At 34.3% G+C, this 20,712-nt stretch overlaps 1 protein-coding gene across 4 annotated transcripts; it reads right to left on the bottom strand.

The window, feature by feature from the left end:
• Nucleotides 1-1,220: 1,220 nt before the first annotated feature.
• Nucleotides 1,221-19,103, bottom strand: LOC136034051 (zinc finger protein OZF-like). 4 transcript variants are annotated; one of them, XM_065715145.1, is made up of 5 exons: nt 19,050-19,103; nt 14,786-14,898; nt 7,050-7,220; nt 5,086-5,277; nt 1,221-3,366 (listed from the first exon to the last, which is right to left on the bottom strand). In XM_065715145.1, the coding sequence occupies exons 2-5, from the start codon at nt 14,826-14,828 to the stop codon at nt 2,291-2,293; spliced, it is 1,482 nt and encodes a 493-aa protein (XP_065571217.1). In that variant the 5' UTR covers nt 14,829-14,898; nt 19,050-19,103; the 3' UTR covers nt 1,221-2,290. The 4 variants fall into 4 exon arrangements, with proteins under 4 accessions (XP_065571217.1, XP_065571216.1, XP_065571219.1 ...); XM_065715144.1 differs by having other exon boundaries at nt 19,004-19,100; XM_065715147.1 differs by lacking the exon at nt 7,050-7,220.
• Between the last annotated feature and the right edge of the window lie 1,609 nt (nt 19,104-20,712).

The following is a 20,712-nucleotide window of genomic DNA, read 5'->3' as shown; positions in this document are numbered from 1 at the left end:
GACAAAGACAACATCCTAGGAAGGTTTATGTATACATGTTACAATAGTTGCAAATATTAACTATCGAAAAGGATTCAGATTTGGCTTTGGTCGAAAATAAAATCAAAGTTATGATATGACAGATTAACATCATCCCTTACGCTTCTCTGAATCAATTGTAACCTGACAATGCTCTTATCAACGTCATGCTGGTATTTTGGTTCAGTGGTACAGAAGTTTTTTATTTTATTTTAATGCCAAATTTTATTTAAGAAAGAACCCCTTATTCCAATTATTCAAAACGCCGGCTTTCTTTTAAATGCTGTATCTTCATTGCAGTTTTAATGAGAAATTCCCAAAGCCAATTGAATTATGGCTTAAGGAAATTGAACTCAAAACTATATTAATTCATAGAAGATTTGAATACATGGGAGCAATGTTTTGGATCTTCAAACACTAACAGTAATCTGCTGTCACTATAGTCGGGAGCAAGACACTGAACAAAAACTGGAGTAAGTTGAGCATAATGAATTACCATTAAAGAACTTTGTTGTGTAGACACCCTGGAAAAGAATGTCAATATCACTTTTTCATAACGAATTGATCAAATTTCATATTGAACTTGGACAACCTTTCCTTAAAGTATTTGCTGCTGTGTGCAAACTACGTGTTAAAAAAAAAGTTTTAAAAACTGCATAATCTTTTATTTATGTATTTATTAATATGCTTGAATTTTTCAGGTATAAAAATTTGCCTGTAAACACAAAATTATATGCAACAAGTTTTCTGTAGCATGAATTATTTGATAAATAATACATGACAATTTTAACAAACATATAGCACCCTTATAAACTGACATACACAAATGGTTTTTCTTCAGCGTGGTTTCTTAGATGATATGATAACCCGGTTTTTGAAATGCAGCAATTTTTATATATACTACAGTCGAAAGATTTTTTTTCCAGTATGGGATCTTCGATGATTCAATAAACTAGAACTTGAAGTAATACATTTTTTTACATAAATACTTTCTTAGACCAACCACACTGGCTATACATGACGTATGAAACAAAGAAGAAAAAAAAATTACAAAAAATAAAATCGAACAGCCAAGAAAAACGAGGGCAGTGTCTGCATTTCTCGTCAAACCACTCGCCTTCTGTTAAAAGAGGGGTAATAATCTCTTTAGTCGATAGAGTTCTAAAAATCTGTTCACACAATCATCTAGAATCCGAATTAAACTATGCTAAAGAAACTTTATTTCGTAATAACTACCCAATAAAACTTGTTGAAAATATCATAGATAGAAGATTAAAAAAAGATAAAACAGGAAAATAATGAACACACGACCCTTTTTTCAGTTAGTCCAGGAACTGAAAATAAAACTTACACCATTCTACCGTATATCCAGAAACTAAGCAACAAACTTGAGAAAATGTCAAAGAAACATAACTCTGTTTCTTACAAAAATGAATTAAGGGTTGAACGTTTTTTGTTTTTGTTTTTAATTCGGGAAAGGATAGAACTGACCCTATATTGGATATTGGTGTATACAGAGTCCCATGCTCACGTGAGAAGTCTTAAATTGACAGGACCTGTAGACAGCTCGGGGAACGACTGCATGTACACAAGGTTTCAACAGGTAAATCCTTGAGACGTGAAAATCAAATGACAATTTTGATTCAGCTATGACCCTCCACATTTTAAAAATCCAGGTCATTTAGTTCTTTTTGAGGAGACAATTTTAATATCTAACAGAAATGGCTTACCACAATTATTTAATTGGGCAATTGAGATATAAAAAACATATAAATAGAGACCTTGTTATAAATAGAGATACTGGAGATATTTCCATAGGCCCAATTTATTATGATTTAATAATTAATATTATTAATATAATACTAAAAGATTCAAATAAAAATTTTCTTTCACTTTAAAAAAAAAATCGAGTCTGCAGACAAGCTAAATCTATGTCTAAGCAAAGAATTTTTAAAAAAAAACAATCAGTGAATAATTTTTCATTCTGGTTTGTTTTGCACTTCCCTCGTTTTTCTCTGCTGTTTGATTTTTATCGTTCATTTACTATTTTTTTCTTCTTTGTTTCATGCGTCATTTCTTACATATGTAACATTCGAAAAGCTTTTCCCCAGTATGAGTCTTCTTTATGAATAAATACCACGGATCTTTGGCAGAATGTATTCCCACGCATATTACATTCAAAAGATTTTTCTTCAGTATGAGTTCTTTAGTGATAGGTTTAGCCGGATCTTCTTGTAAAACATTTTTTACAAATATCGCATTCAAAAAGTTTTTATCCTGTATGAGTCCTTTGATGAGTGGATAAATTACTTTTTTGGCGAAATTTTTTATCACATATATTACATTCAAAAGGTTTTTCTCCAGTATGAGTTCTCTGATGATCAGATAAACTTCTACTTGTAGCAATACGTTTTTTACAAATATGACATTCGAAAGATTTTTCTCCAGTATGAGTTCTTTTATGAATAAATAGGTTGGCTTTTTTGTGGAATTTTTTTACACATATATCACATTCAAAAGGTCTTTCTCCAGTATGAGTTAGCTGATGATCAGATAAACTTCTACTTGTAGCAACACGTTTTTTACAAATATAACATTCGAAAGGTTTTTCTCCAGTATGAGTTCTTTTGTGAATAAATAGGTTGGCTTTGTTGCGGAATTTTTTCACACATATATCACATTCAAAAGGTTTTTCTCCAGTATGAGTTCTCTGATGAGCGGATAAATTGGTACTTGAAGCAAAACGTTTCTTACATATACCACATTCGAAAGGCTTTTCTCCAGTATGAGTTCTTTGATGAACAAATAGGGTGGCTTTTTGGCAGAATGCTTTGCCACATATATTACATTCAAAAGGTTTATCTCCAGTATGAGTTCTTTGATGATCAGATAAACTTCCCTTTGTAGTAAAATGTTTCTTACAAATATCACATTCAAAAGGGTTTTCCCCCGTATGAGTTCGTTGGTGATTGGATAAACTGGAACTCGAAGTAAAACCTTTCTTACATAAATCACATTTGAAGGGTTTTTCTCCTGTATGAGTTCTTTTGTGATACAATAAACCGAATTTTACTACATAACATTTCTTACATATATCACATTCGAAAGGTTTTTCTCCTGTATGAGTTCTTTTGTGATAAAATAGACCGGATTTTCCTGCATAACATTTCTTACATATATCGCATTCAAACGGTTTTTCGCTAGTATGAGTTTTTTGATGAGTGAATAGCTTGGCTTTTTTGTGAAATGTTTTCTGACATATATCACATTCGAAAGCTTTTACTCTAGTAAGAGTTCTTTGATGACGAGATATCCTGCCACTTTCGGTTAATCGTTTCTTATATATATTAAATAAAAAAAACAAGTTTTTTCAACTGAAAGTAAGGAGTGACATCAAAACTTAAAACGCACAGAAATTACTTCGTATATGAAAGAGGCTGCTTCCTCATCAACGCCCCGCTCTTTACGCTAAAGTTTGACTCTTTCTCTCAATTCTTCTTTCTAAAACAGTAAAAAACTTTAGCGTAAAGAGCGGGGCGTTGGTGAGGAAGCAGCCTCTTTCATATACGAAGTAATTTCTGTGCGTTTTAAGTTTTGATGTCACTCCTTACTTTCAGTTGAAAAAACTTGTTTTTTTTATTTAATTTCTGAACGTTTTTGAATCAATGCATGTTTTGATTTTGGCTCTCCGCAGAGGAATGATCAAAACGAAATTTGCATTTTTTTTTTTGGCTCAATGGCTTTCTCATAATTTTGATCGAATGATTTTGAGAAAAAAAGAGCGGGGGACGAAGCCTAGTTGCCCCCCGATTTTTTGGTTAATTAAAAAGGCAACTAGAACTTTTAATTTTTTACGAATCTTTTTATTGGTAAAAGATTTACGTAACTTATAAATTAGCTTACGTAAAGAACTTTTGTATTCTCATGTTTTTATTACATATATGAGGGGATTCGCCCCATCGTCAGTACCTCGCTCTTTACATTAAAGCTTAAATTTTATCCCAATTCATTAAGAATGACCCCCTGAATCACAAAAGCCGTAGAATAAGTAGTTGAAATTACCGAAAATACTTTAGCGTAAGGAGCGAGGTATTAGAAGGAGGTGAGCCCCTCATATGGGTAATAATTTCTGTTTGTTTTAAGTTTTATTGCTGTTCCTTACTTCCAGCTGAAAAAGCTTTTTCACTTTTATTTTTTAATTGTTTTTTTTTTAATAATGCTAGTAAATCCTGCTCTCCCTTCATGGAAATTTTCTTCTCCCATTACAAATTCTCGAAGGAAAGTTCCCCCAGCATATCCCCCTCTTCTCAACCCCTCCCCCAAACCAAAAAAATCCTCCTGAAAACGCCTGTATACTTCCCAATAACCATTACTATATGTAAGCACAGGTCAAAGTTTGTAACTTGTTGCCCCTCCCACGGGGACTGTGGGGGAGTAAGTCGTCCCCAAAGACATAGTTATAAGGTTTTTCGACTACGCTGAATAAAATGGCTATCTCAGAATTTTGATCCGTTGACTTTGGGAAAATAATTAGCGTGGGAGGGGGCCTAGGTGCCCTCCAATTTTTTTGGTCACTTAAAAAGGGCACTAGAACTTTTCATTTCCGTTAGAATGAGCCCTCTTGCAACATTCTATGACAACTGGGTCGATACGATCACCCCTGGGGAAAAAAAAACAAAAAAACAAAAAAACAAAAAAACAAATAAACACGCATCCGTGATCTGCCTTCTGGCAAAAAATGCAAAATTCCACATTTTTGTAGATAGGAGCTCAAAACTTCTACAGTAGGGTTCTCTGATACGCTGAATCTGATGGTGTGATTTTCGTTAAGATTCTATGACTTTTAGGGGGCGTTTCCCCCTATTTTCTAAAATAACGCAAATTTTCTCAGGCTCGTAACTTTTGATGGGTAAGACTAAACTTGATGAAACTTATATATTTAAAACCAGCATTAAAATGCGATTCTTTTGATGTAGCTATTGGTATCAAAATTCCATTTTTTAGAGTTTTGGTTACTATTGAGCCGGGTCGCTCCTTACTACAGTTCGTTACCACGAACTGTTTGATCACATTCGAAAGGTGTTTTTCCAGTATGAGAAATTTCCTGTTTGGCCACATCTTTTCCAGTACATACATCTATGTGACTTGGCATCTCATTTTGACAGTCCAAAGTCATTTCATTCTTCAGACATAGTTTTGCAAGACCTGGCATGCTAGGTAATCCACATCCTTGATTGCTCATATTAGTATCAGAAGACGCTGCAACAAAGAGAACTATAATAATATAAAATTCACTCAAAATTCTTTCCAACTCTTTTTTAATTTAGCACACAACTCAGATTTTTACCATTGTTATCCTTATACGGTTATTATAATAATAATTTTAGTGACTCTAACCTCGTTATTTAATTCTTGTCTGACTCGTAAAAACATAACGGAAATCTATATAAACAAATTTTTTATGTGGTTTTAAACTTTTTTATTGTGAAAAATTCCAAAACAAAAATCTTGGGTATGTACTTGGTCAGCTAAGTACTTTAATTATATATTATCTCTATTAACAATTAGGTCGTTAGAACTTTTCCTTAAAATTCTGTTTCACTGTTGTTCATTTTTTTATGCATTTTCATGAAACAATAATGTTGGAGCATAGAGAAGAAATTCTGCAAGCTCCATTCAATTACACCAACAACAAACAATCAATAATGTTATTCGTATGCCAGTGAGAGGCCAAATAACCTCGTTATTTACCCATTGTTTCCATGCCAGATTTTGAGTAAGTGAAACAAGCAAAAGATTATTATTTAATTGATAAATATTTTAGTATTGGTTTGTCCACGAACATAACAATCCAGTCACTGTGTTTGCACGTGGCTAGGACCTTCTGTTGTTTACTGTTCGACTCCTTACCAAAATGGAATAGTTGTCTACATGTCTGAAGCGGATTTAATCTTTGGACTTCTGAATATTTCTGTGAAGTGATATTTTCTGTACATTGATTAGTTTACAGCTAGTTTTTTGAATCAAGTCTCTTAAGAGCTGCATATAACCACACCGTATTACACATCAACTATAAAATATGTATTGTACAATATACAACAATTGTGGAAATCCTAAATAAAAGTAATTTTTATCTCTGTCTTATGAAACCAAAGGCTGGGAGTGGCCAAGAGGTTTTCTAGAAGAATCATTGAAAAATTATTAAATAAGAATATCTCATTGGTGCGATTTTGTCAAACGTACTCCATGTCAATTCTTTAAAAGGCAATATTAATGAAAAAGTCTAGTTTTTACTTGATTTAACTTTACTAGACTTGAATCTTATTGATCACCCTAATGGGAAAGGCTTACTCAAATCTTAATCCGGGGTATTTATTTTACTAATTTTTTTTTCCAAATGCATCCAATCCAATCAGATGCAATAGACACCTATCTTTCCCGCCCACCCCAATTTCAACAGAAGTTTAAGACACAGCTTTTCATTTTGGATTTGCAAATATACAGAAAATCAGGATATCTAAAGCATCCCTTCTTCCTTGTCAATGTTTGACTCCAGTTTAAGGTAGTCAGCATTGTGTTTAAAATCTCCAGATATGCCAGGAGAAACAGCTAAAAGATTGGCTTCTTGTTCCATTAATAGCATGGAATATGCAGTTTCAAATATATCCTTACCATCATTTGAGGATATATTTTATAGTCTCTACAAAAAGTAGAGCAACAATCAAATAAACGATCACAACAAAAAAACTCGGTTAGTTATAAAACCTTTAATTTCCAAGCATTTTTATATGGCGGTTCATGAATGAGGAAAAGTAAATTGATCCTCCCAGCATCTTGACACTTTGCAAATATATACAAAAGATGACAATTAATAGATCAAGAAAAGAAATAATATTATGAGGATAGTGCCAAATAATCATAGGTTCAGTCAAAAAGTTTCTTCATAAAGGTTGAAGCAATAGTTACTTCTTAATAAAGATCCAACCACCTATAGTAACAAAATTCTTCAGAATTGTTTTGAAAGAAATTACCACTGTCCCCGTCAATATTCGACTCCAATTTAAGATGGTCAACGTTATGTTGAAAATCACCATAGATACCAGGAGAAATAGCAAAAAGTTTGGCTTCTTGTTTCATTAATAGCAAGTGATTTGTACTTCCAAATATATCCTTATCATCATTTGAGGATGTATCTCCAGTTTCTTTAAAAGGTAAGTATATATAAAAGAAGAAGAGAAGCAATTTAATGTCAAATAATCATTGGTTCAGTCAAAAAGTTTCTTCATAAAAGGTGAAGCAATAGCTGCTTCCTAATAAAGATCCAATCACTTATAGTAACCGACCATTTATAGTAACAGAAAGCTTAAGAATTATTGAGAAAAAATCTGTCTAGTTAGAAAAGTATAGCATTTCAAGCTGATTAGTGACTGGTAACTCACCTGACAATGCAGAGTGGCAAGAATGTTGACTATTATTTCGAGTTAAGACAGTATTAAAAATTTAGAAAGAAAATATGAATATAAGAAATTTAAAAAGGAGCTTGAATCTACTAGTTTGAAAAACCCTTAGCCGGAGGTTTACAATCTCCAGTCATGAATATCAGATTCTTTTAGAAAGTCAAAATTAAAATACACATTTTGAGAAAAACAGCCAAATGTAAAAAAAAAACTGTTCCCACTGAAAAAAGCAATTTTGTGACAAGCCTACAGCTGTAACTTACGCCAAAAACAAAAAGATATTTATGTCATTACGCTTGTTAGTTTCAGATCTATCCATTCACTGACACAGAATTATGATATCACTTAGCCCCTTTTCCTCGGGCAGATTTTAGACTGGGGATGTTCAACCTATGGCCTGCAGGCTGTACTGCAGCCTGCCCGAGATTTATGCGTGGTCCACTAGTCATTTTCACTTCCTATTTTCTTGAAATATTTCAAGTGACAATGCAGCCAACAGTAAGAAGAAGGGTTGAACATCCCTGTTATAGTCTTTCTTTAAAAAAGTAAAATTGACCTTCCTTCAAGTTTTTCAGATTTATTTACGGTCCGCTAATCATTTTTACGTCCATTTTTCTTGAATCATTTTAAGTGGCAATTTAACCCACTTTAAAAGGGGTTGAATATAACTGTTTCAGACTTTCTTTACAAATTGGGAAATTGACTTTGCTTTAAGACTTTCAGCCAATTTTCTATCTAGACAACATGCATACCATATTTGAAAATTGTGCTTCGAAGACTGATGGAGTTAAATCTATCTATATATATATATATATATATATATATATATATATATATATATATATATATATATATATATATATATATATATATATATAAATAAGTTGTATGTGTGTTATGTCTGTCAAGTGACGTCATGTCATCATGTCGTCATGAAGTTAGTTGTCGTCATGTTTGTTATGACGATGACGTCATTAAAGGTATTTAAGAAATTTGTTCAAAGACAAATTTTTAATTGTAAGAAGATCGTGGACGGAAAAATGTTTAATTGTAAAATGACTGAAGAACCTACAATGGCAACAGCCGAGGAAGCTGCTCAAAGAGTCTATGCCAAAAAACTTGCTGCTGATAGAGAAAGTAAGAAAAGAAAGCGTGCCGATGAATTACAAGAACAGCAAGAAAACAGGCTTGCGGCTGATAGAGAAAGTAAGAACAGAAAGCGTGCCGAGGAATCACAAGAGCAACGTGAAAACAGGCTTGCAGCTTCAAGAGATAATGCCAGATTAGGAATGTACAATTTCCGTCAACGGAGGCGTGTCGAGGAACTACCAGAGCAACGCGAAACCAGACTTGCTGCTAAAAGAGAAATTAAAAAAAGAAGGCGTGCCGAGGAATCAAAAGAGCAACGTGAAAACGGGCTTGCGGCTTCAAGAGATAATGCCAAAAGAAAGCATGCCGAGGAATCACAAGAGCAATGTGAAAATTATCGCATGGCATTCAGGTACAGCCCAGTCGATGATTATAGTAGATATGTTCAAATCGGGACTATGTCTAAAATTTGTCCCTACTGAAAGGCCTTGAAATTTAATGGTGAAACAATGGGAATCTGTTGCGCCTCAGGAAAAGTTAAACTTCATCAACTGGCTGCACCCCCAGAGCAATTGAAGACTTTGCTTACTGGAACTACGTCAGAATCTAAGCGTTTTTTATCAAAAATCAGAAAATATAACTCATGTTTCCAAATGACGTCAATCGGTGCCAAAATCGAAAATCCAGATCAATTTATGCCTACTTTCAAAGTAAAAGGGTAAATTTATCATAGAGCAGGGTCCCTTCTACCATTCTCAGGCGAGAATCATAAATTTTTACGATTGTACTTCATCAGTGATAGAAATTCTGAATTGAATGCACGTTGCGAAATTTCTCCCGACGTTGAAAGGACAATCGTTTCTCAATTGCAACATCTTTTCCACGAAAATAATAGTTTTGTGCTTCTGTTCAAAGCAGCCATCGATTTGATGCCTACTGATACGCATAAAATTGTTATTTCCGCTGACAAAACGCCTCCTGGCCAACATGTGCGTAGATACAATGCTCCAACTATCGACGAAGTGGCAATCGTTATGGTCGGTGATCAGTTTTTACCTCGAGATATTATTCTTCATAAGCGAAACGCTCAGTTGTTAAGAATTACTGAAACTCATCGATGCTACGATGCCCTACAATATCCTATCATTTTTTGGGATGGAACCGACGGCTATCACTTTAATATTAAATTGATGAATCCAGCCACTAACAAAGAAATGAATAAGAAATGCAGTGCAATGCATTATTATTCCTATAGACTAATGATTCGGCAGGATGAAGACAATTATATTTTAAAATGCCGTCAATTGTTTCACCAATACATCGTTGATATGTATGCAAAAATTAAATCAGAACGTTTGCTATTTATCCGTCTGAATCAGACCAAGCTCCGCTCTGAACAATACATTCATTTGCGAGATGCAGTTGTAAATGACGGTAATACCACAAACGTTGGAAGATTAACGATTTTACCTTCGTCATATGCTGGCAGTCTCCGTCATATGCATGAATATGCTCAAGATGCTATTGCGTATGTTCGTCTCTATGGTCGTCCAGATTTATTTATTACATTTATATGTAATCAATCTTGGGACGAGATACAGCAGCTTTTACTTCAAGGACAATCGGCGGTTCATAGACATGACATTACGGCCCGTATCTTCCAGCAAAAGTTGAAATAACTGATAAACTACATAGTAAAACTTGAAGTGTTTGGGTCACTGCGATGCTGGATGTACTCAGTGGAATGGCAAAAACGAGGTTTGCCACACGCACATATACTAATCTGGCTACATTATAAAATTACTTCTAATGAAATTGATGATGTGATTTCCGCTGAAGTACCTGATGAAAATGTCGATAAGGGGTTATATGATATTGTTGTAAAAAATATGATACATGGACCTTGCAGTGCACTGAACGAAAATTCACCATGCATGGCCAAAGGAAGGTGCACAAAGCAATATCCTCGACTTTTAATACCCAACACAATTACTGGCAATGATGGTTACCCACAATATAGAAGAAGATCTACTGAAGATGGCTGTAAAACAGCAATAATAAAGAAGCGTAACGGTACCACCATCGAAGTAGATAACCAGTGGGTTGTTCCATATTCCCCATTATTATCAAAAACATTTGATGCACACATAAACGTTGAATACTGTAACTCCGTAAAGGCAATCAAATACATATGTAAATACGTCAACAAAGGCAGTGACATGGCAGTTTATGGCTTGCATCCCGAAATCAAAGATATCGACGAAATCGTACAATATCAGGCTGGAAGATACATAAGCAGTAATGAAGCTGTTTGGCGAATTCTTTCATTTCCGATACATGAACGTAGTCCAGCTGTTGTTCACTTAGCGGTAAATTTACAGAATGGTCAACGTGTTTATTTTTCGGAATCCAACGTGCAACAAAGAGCCCTGAATCCACCGGATACAAAGTTAACTGCTTTCTTTTCGCTATGCAAAAATGATTCTTTTGCAAAAAAACTGCTGTATACTGAAGTGCCTTCGTATTACACGTGGAATACTAAAAATAAAGTATTTGAACGTTGAAAACAGGGTAAGTCAGTCGACGGCCAACCTACCATCTTCAAAGATACCACGATAGGAAGGCTCTACACCGTTCACCCCAATTAACATGAATGCTTCTTTCTACGCCTGCTTTTGGTGAATGTACCCGGTCCGACGTCCTTTGAGTATTTGAGAACTGTAAACGGTACTATACATGACACTTACCGTAGTGCATGCCAAGCTCTGAATTTATTGGAGAATGACCAACACTGGGATAACTGCATCAATGACGCGTGCGAAACGTCAACTCCAAGTCAAATTCGTGCATTGTTTGGAATCACACTAACAACTTGCTCTCCTTCAGCTCATACAGAGTTATGGGAAAAATATAAATCGAAAATGTCCGAAGATATACTCCATCGAAAACGGTTAGAGACGTCAGATATGACTTTTGATTTTACATCAGAAATTCATAACTACACTTTAGTTAATATAGAAGATTTGTGCGTATGTATGGCAAACAAACCTCTTCAGGATTTGGGAATGCCTTCACCTAATCGTACCGCTGCTGTTTCGACATGTGTAGAATTGGATCGTGAACAAAGTTACAGTACGAGTGATCCTATTGTCGTGTACAAAATAACATTTCCAAGTTAACGTCGGAACAAAAAGACATTTATGATACGATAATGCATTGTGTCGATAACAACGTTGGAGAAATTTTCTTTTTGGATGCGCCAGGAGGTACTGGTAAAACGTTTGTGATAAAACTGACTGATTCTGGCATCAATTCGATCAAAAAATGATATAGCGTTGGCAATTGCGTCGTCCGGAATAGCCGCAACGTTGCTGCCTGGTGGAAGAACTGCTCATTCCGCTTTGAAATTGCCTCTGAATTTGCATTCTACAGAAACTCCCACGTGCAATATTTCCAAATCATCTGGGATGGGTAAAGTATTGCAGCAATGCAAACTTATTATTTGGGACGAGTGCACAATGGCACACAAAAAATCGCTCGAGGATCTGGATCAATGTTTGAAAGATTTGCGAGGGAATTCGAAACCCTTTGGCAGCACATTAATATTGCTTGCGGGAGATTTCAGGCAAACATTACCTATAATACCTAGATCAACCCCTGCAGACGAAATGAATGCTTGCCTGAAAAATTCTAATTTATGGGCACACGTAAAGACATTAAAATCAACTACAAATATGCGTGTCCGATTGCAAAACGATGACTCTGGTCAAACATTTTCAGATCAATTGCTGGCAACTGGAAACGGAAAGCTCCCAATAGACTTAATTTCAGGACGTATACAACTACCTGCTGAATTCTGTAATTTAGTGACGTCCAAAAATGAATTGATTGAAAAAGTATTTCCGAATTTTCTAAACAATTATAAAAATAATAAATGGCTAAGTGAAAGAGCGATTCTTGCACCCAAAAATATAGACGTCCACGAAATCAACAATATTGTTTTGACCAAGATTCGAGACCAGGCAGTCCTTTACAAGTCAGTCGACACAGTTTTGGAACCAAATGAGGCGGTTAATTATCTATCTGAATTTTTAAATTCCGTGGATCCTTCAGGGTTTCCACCACACGTGCTACAACTAAAAATAGGCGTACCAATAATATTGTTGCATAACATAAACCCACCAAAGCTTTGCAATGGTACGCGACTTGCCATAAAAAAAAAACAATGGAAAACGTAATAGAGGCCACAATCTTGACAGGGCCTTTTGAGGGTGAAGCTGTTCTTATTCCTTGCATTCCCATGATTCCAACGGATCTGCCTTTTCAATTTAAAAGATTGCAATTCCCAATTCGATTAGCATTTGCAATCACCATCAACAAAGCTCAAGGTCAATCATTAGAAAAACGTGGTATAGATCTTAATACCGATTGTTTTTCCCATGGAAAATTGTATGTTACATGTTCGAGGGTCGGTAAACCTGACAATCTATTTATATGCAGCAACAATTGGACAACGAAGAATGTTGTATATTCGCAAGTTTTATGCAGTTAATTTGTATTGTATCTATCTATCTATCTATCTATATAAAAACGAGTTGTGTGTATGCATGTTTGTTTGTTTATAAAAAGAGCGTTTGCATATGACGTCATTATAAACACATAAGGCTTTGTATATGCACAGACAATGGGAAAGCCAAGAATGTTGTATATTCGCAAGTTTTACGTAGTTCAAAACACATATATAAATCTATCTATATTCATAGGTGGTACACAGGGACAAAACTAAAATGGCATGTAACTAATATGGCGCGTAACGACTCTTAAGGTGGCGCGAAGCGCCACCCCAACAGCTAGTCTTAGCTATAAAATTATAGAATACTGTCATCTATTATTATAATATTGAACTGTAAGAGAGCTATAAAAACACTGAGCATTTGCATTCCGTTTTGATTCATCCCCCTCTCAGTAGCTTCAGTAGACAATAATGAAATTTCAAAAAAACGTGCAGCACAAAAAATTATTTACACTCGAAGTTAATTCAATAACACTACTGATATTCATCTTAATTTTACTGTATTTTATATTAAAATTTCTTAGGAATTCACAAGAGAGCCTGAGACCCTGATGTATCTTCTATTTCTTTTCCAGAACAAAAGAGGCACTTAAAATTTTACAGGGGGTGTTGAAATGACAAATAAAAACTTGAAATCCAGCCCTACATTGCAAAATTGTTTCAATTAAAACCGTTACTTTTTATCATTGGGTATTTCTTGACAAGAGGAAAATCCAATATCTTGTTAAAAATTCAGCACTTCTTAAAGATTGAAGCAAATGTTAGAGAATTTTTTGAAGAGCTGCCAAAGAATAGACATCAAATGGAAATAAACAAATCACACAATGGAAATCATCATTGTTAAAAACCCTCTGCTAGACACTTTCAGTTCCTCTTGCACCCCTTTAACAACAACAAAATAATTTTTATCTTGTTGTTGATTGTTTGCTTTGTGCCAAATTAAAAGTTTTTACTCACGGGAAATTTATTCTATCTAATTTGGAACTGGATTCTTTTAAGGAGCTGTACTTCTTTAATGTTCTTCTTCTTTAATTTACTTCATCTTCTTCATCTAGTACTTCATCTTCTTTAAATTATGCAAGGAGTTCTTTAATGAACTCCTTGCATAATTTATCTGATAATTGTCTAAGATGATATGTCGTCTATTACATTTCATGGTTGGACCTACAGATGCAACCAAGTAAAGAGCAAGCCTTAGCAAAGAGTACCCAAATTTTATAGTGCATTCCCTACAAAACTGTCAAGTGAAAACTCCTTTTTAATGCACACTAATTCCAAAATCTTGACATTATACAGGTTAAAGGGAATGGCAATTATGATTTTATAATGATAGCTTAAAATCATGTTAAAGTAGGAAAAAATTGTTGAAATTTTAATTTAAAGAAAATTGGTTAAATACTTAGTTTGAGGGTAATCGTTTACCAATTTGCATGAAGGGCTTGATTAGAAAGATTTCAGTTTGGAAAATTTCATTACAAAAAGGTTTTTTCTATTAACAATGATTGTATTTTACAGTTTGTTGATTTTTTTTAATTTAAAGCAGCAAAAAAAAAGTGGGGAGTAGTTACAAGCCTCCTAATTTTGCAACAAAAGTAGCAAAAATAAGCATCACATTATCTCAAACACACATAATAGGCCTACCAATTACCTTGCTTAATAGCAGTGATGCCCAACATTGTGGGTGTTTCCATGCTTCACCAATAGAGTAAAAAAAAAGTTAGTATCTCTTGACTGTTCCCAGCATATAGAAATCTCTAAAATCTAAAAAGAAATAATTAATTACTATATGATACTATATTCCATAATTATATGGTATCTATTCACCAAAATTATATGGTAAATAAATAAACGGTGTCAAATCTTCAAAAGAAAATAAAGAAGCACAAAACCTAAAAATTAATTAGAAAATAAAAACATAAAAAGCATAGAAATCCCAACATTCAAGACCAATTTATTGACAATCCAATTCTCATAGTGGCTAACAACAATAAAAATTTTCTTATTGTAAATGGTCTCATTTCAGATTGGGGGGATATCTACTCAGCAGCCCACTTCTGAGAAGATTGAAGGTTACTCACTGACATTCTGTTTGCCCCTCAAGGCGCTGAAGGAACTGAGGTCAAAGGTAAGGCATTGTAAATGGGATGTTTTTTTTTCTACCCAAGAACAATCTGTTGTAAATTTCAAGGTAGCACAAAAATTTTGTAGCTTTCAAATAAAAATTAATGAAGAATATTTTATTCAACAGTTCTCATACTAGTAAGTAGTGCTTACTATTTACAAAACTTCTCTCTTATAATAAAGCTTCATTTATTTAGCTGGTCCTATCGGACCCATGTGTTTTGTTTATAACATTTTGGTAAAATGATGCCTTCTTACAAGTAAGCCAAACTTAAGCACCCTGGACCAAAAGGCTTCCAACTGGCATTTGATCATAGGTACCAGTAAGGAAGGAAGCTGGCCCTCCTTCCCTTGTGACCATATGTACTTCACACATTGGGAACTAAGCTGCTTTGAATTTGCCCAACTATGGCTTTTTGGTTTATATAGAATTAAATAAGAAAACAAGTTTTCTTAACTGAATATTTGGAACTAAATTAAAACTCTAAACAAACAAAAATTATATTGTATATGTCCCCAAAAACCACCTGCAATTTAAAAAAAGCTGTTCACCTTCAACAAAAATATGATATTTAATATCCAGTAAAATAATATGATATCATGCTCAAATCCACCACTACACTAGAGTGGAATAGGGTGGCATGCACATAATGCACCCACTACCCAGGGTTGCCAATTTGCAAAGTTTATGTGTGAAATGCACTCTTTTTTTCATTGAACTCTTCATTCCACAGACCAGATTTACAAACACTCTTTTTGCCCATTATTTTCTTTTTGCACTCTTTTACGAAATGCTGATAGAAAAAGTTTCAAGCAAAATAAAAAATTAAAATTAAATTATTTTATTGTGAAAGATAGAACAGCTAGCTGGAATTATCTCTACTGTCTCTGCTTTAGCTGTCCCCCAGGCACCATTCTGGTATTTTCAACCACTTAAAAAGAAGAAGATCAAAGTATAAACAGCTAGTGAAAACATGGCATATTCAGTTAAAAAAGGCATATTCAGTTAAAAGTTTTTAGGCACAACCAATCTTCTTGGAAATGGAAAAGTGAATATGCAATAGACCCATCTCTGCTTAAGATAGGCAATTTTCCTGAAAAAAATCTTATCTTACCAGCCACAGGTCCAAGAATTTGCTTTGGATGGGACCCATACTATCAAAATGACACAAAATAATACATTTGGAAAATCTGGAGTAGTTTAAAGCTGAAGTTTATACACGTCTTGCCATCTAGGAAAACAGCAGTTAGGTGAATGACATTTTCAAAAATGAATCCAGGGCCAAAAATGTTGAAGCCAATTGAAAATGACAATGACAAATGGGTAAATATTGAGCATTTCATATTACTGACTAATTAATAAAGTAAACGTACCACTCAATGCCTTTTCTTATATTCTTTCCAAAAATAATAATTGCTTTTGGTGTAAATTCACTTCACCCCACTGCTATATACCAATTCAGGGTATATATTTGCACCTTTAGGGGGGCAGATATAAAGTTCAAAATTACCTCTATAGTCAGAATTGCATCCTGAATCCACATTTAACATTCATTTGCATGAGAATGACCTTCCTACTAGTCAACAGAATGAGTTTATTCCCTGATGTTTCTGATGTAGAAAATAATCTTTTTTTTATGTAGGAAGAGAGCATAAACAAATTTGTTATTGTTTTAACTTGCCTGTTCTTTTGATTTGCATAATGTTTGTTGTGTGTCAGTTGTATTTTAACCTTTATTGTTCTATAGGATGTTATGGAACTTACAATTCTGCAATCTATTATTTAAACACTATGCTTACAAGAGACTAAGATATTCCATTTCTTACATATTTTGTAACTTGTTTGATGGCTAATTTTAACTATTAATTTATCTATATGAGTTATATAGTTTTATTATTTTATATAGTTATATATTTTATAGTTTTATAATTATTATATAAATTTTTGCACTGTTTTGAAGGATGATAAATCTATTTTGCTTCTGCTTTCTTAAAGAAACTTCACTACTGATAGTTATAAGCAATCATGCACAGAGTGTGGGAGCATAGTATATTACTGCCCATCCTTCTTTTAAAATTGCAAGGTTTTCATGATTTTTTCTATGATTTCTCATGGTCTGTGTTCTTTTGGACTGCTCCAAAGTCAATTTCTACTTATTTTCTTATTGCAAGGTCGAACTTCTCCCTATATATCCTCATATTTGCACACACAAGGAGTTGTCTCCCTTAGAGTGTCATATCCTCTTAGTATTTTTTTTTATTCTTTGAGGTAGTATATGTTTGTAGTTGTAAACAGTATAGTTGTTTACAACTACAATCCTTGTAGCTGTAAAAAGAGCTGGAAGTAAATTGTGATTTATTGTTGTTTATGCACTGGGAACTATTTCTTGAAGATATAATAACAAATTTTGCTTATTAACTTTATTATTGTTTGTGAAATTCTGTGTAGCTATTGATGGGCTCTGACTTCTCCTCAATTGACAGTGTAAATGCACAAAAATAAGATGTTAAGTCACATACATCATTAAAAATTTTTCTATAGTAAGAAAATTTCAATTTGCACTTCTATATTGTTGGGATAAACAACCCAGAAGGACCTTTTTCTCTGATTCATATCTAAAATACCCCTTTTATAGAAATCTTGTCTCATTTGCATTTATTCATATTGATTAATGTGCTTGAAGTTAATGTACTCAAAGTAAACCAGTACATTTGCATTCCACTATATAGAAGGCATCTTCTGCCTCTGTGGCAATTTGAAGCCATGTGGCCAAAACCTTGGCAATTGCAGCCCTGTATTGCTTGAGGGATAAACTGCTTAACTGTATGCCTAAACAGAGATTTTCAGAGGGAGCTGAACATCCAGATTGAAGGTGCAAACCAAAGGGATAACTGATGGGCTTGGGTTTTTAAAGGCTAATGTCACTTGTTATATTCTATTGTCAACCTGGACCTCCCTGACAAAATCATCCAGATGGTTGACCTCCTCAGATGGGATAAAAACAATAGGCTATCTTTTCTATTTCTGATTGAAGCACAGTTGGAGCTAGGAATAAGCACAAACGTTACTTTATATTCATTTACTGCTACATCTGAAATAGAAAGTATAGCAGTAGCTACTGATTGGTTTGCAGCTAGGCTATTATGATAATGGAGCCATCTGGTCTAAGTCTTTCTAGCATCAAACCATATTGGCCCCTGTACTTATGATTTTGGAGATGTTCAAACAGTTTTCTTCCACTAAATGTTCTGCTACCTAATTTTGACAACCTACTGGTCTCATTTGGGCCTTCAACACCTAAAGCCAAAATCCTAACACTAGAGTTATTTGGGTCAGGGATGACAGGACTACTAACTGTCCTGTTAGTCATTACAAATAAAAAAAAACTCAATGGGATAAAATTAAACAGGTAAAACAACAAAACCAAATAAAAAAACACAGTGAAATGTCAAATAGCCTATATAAACTTAATAAGCTACAAGTAGAAGGGGCTCAGACAATATTAAGTTCAGCAAGCAAAGTCAATCAAAAGCAGGCACAGTACTAAAATTCAATGCAGGATAAAAATGAGGTTCGTAAGCACTCTCAAGCAATTTGGTAGATGCAATATGCAGGAGTCTGGGAAAATTTGCATCAAGCAGAATACCAGTCAAAGCAAACCAAAGGCCAAAAAAGCACAACAAAACGAGTGTACTGATGTCAGGGACCCCAAGGGCAGAGCCACTTGGTATTTAATCAACAAACCGTGGCACGGAACTATCCCTTCATGGGAAATAGCAATTTTGAATACATTTGGTTTATTTCAGTTTCAATTCGTCTTTTCTTTCTTGGCTTCTTCTCGACGGGCTTTTCAGTTGATACTATTTAGCCCTTTTCCTTTTGGCTCACTCTGTGAGATCGACAGAGCTATGGAGCTGGTTTGTCTTGTATGATTTGTATCTGCTCAGATTTCTTGAAGTATATCTTTTGATACCAGCAGTTGAATTATAAGAGAGTATATATTGATCTCTGTGCTCTGCGGGAGAGTATGGTCAGCAAGACTCTTGGCTGTTAGTGGAATTTTGTGGTGTTTGAAGCATTCTACCATTTTACGTCGCAGGGTATACTGTGCAGAAGTCAGCATATTACATTCAAATAGGCAGTGATCTATTGTTTCATTCTTAAGATTACATGACCTGCAAAGGGGGGACGAGGGAACTTCGCCACTTGAATTAGGAATCTGATATGAAAATGCCTGAAAATTTAGCCCATTTGAACCTGACCGAATCCTATGATAAATCTTGGAAAGGTGCTTACTTGGGAAAGGTGATGGGGTAGGATTCTTATTAATTATCAGTACCTCTGTAAATCTCCAGCGGTAAATATCTCTAATGGGGATTGGTCTCCCACTTGGCTGGTCAATATTTAAAGCATTTTTGGCTATTTCATCTGCCTTATGGTTACCTATTATACCTGAGTGGCTTGGAATATACTGTATATGAGTTAAAATACCTTTTGAAGCAAAAATATCAATAATCGTAAGACAAAGAAATGTGTCAATATCCATCTTATTTTGAGAAGCTGACGAAAGAAGCTCTAGGCTCGACAAAGAATCAGAATATATTATAATATTTTTAATATTAACTTTCATATAATCATTAACCATGAGGAAATCTAGTGCCATGATTATGGCGTTTAGCTCGGCAGACATTACAGATGAATTATCTTGTAATCTCTCTCCTAAAGCGATATTATGGGTTGGGAAGAAAGCTCCGCTTGCCACTTTCTCATTCATTTTGGACCCATCTACAAAAACTTGGAAATAGTTTTTATAAGCAACATTATTTAGTTCAGCAAATTTTTTCTGAATAAAAGAAATGGGGGTAAGTTCTTTGGTCCACTTTGAGAAGTCAGTTTTTATTATGGGGGTTGACCAACTCCAAGGGGGGGTTTGGGGGAATGTGGGTGCAATAGATTTTACTGGCACTGGGAACTTCTTCTGGATATTTGCATATTCATTTGCAACGCCTCTAAACATAGATGGATTTCTTAACCAGTTATGCAGGGTATGAGAATCATTGGCTTCAATTTTTGTAAGGTACTTAATTAGTAGAGATCTTCTTCTTTCATTTATTGGTGATAGTCCACTCTCAGTAAGCAGAAACTTAGTTTTTGTTGGTTTCCTAAGACCAAATATAAGACGAATTATATCATTTTGTGTCGTTTCGATTTTTTGCATGTGGTTCTTAGCACAAGCACCATACACTATGAGGCCATAATCAATATGGGAAATATATATGATTTATAAAATTGGATTAGTGTTTTCTCATTACAGCCCCAAGGTGTGGCTAGTAGCCTTTTAATTATTCTTGTTTTCCTATAGCACTTTTTTATTGTATTTGTGATGTGGAGGTGGAAATTTAGTTTTTGGTCAAGTATGAGCCCTAGGTAATTAGTTTGATTGTCCTCTGGAA

This window comes from Artemia franciscana, chromosome 12, assembly GCF_032884065.1.
Source record: "Artemia franciscana chromosome 12, ASM3288406v1, whole genome shotgun sequence".
NCBI lineage: Eukaryota > Metazoa > Arthropoda > Branchiopoda > Anostraca > Artemiidae > Artemia > Artemia franciscana.
The sequence above is the reverse complement of the archived record's forward strand: the minus strand, read 5'-3'. Positions and strand labels throughout refer to the sequence as shown.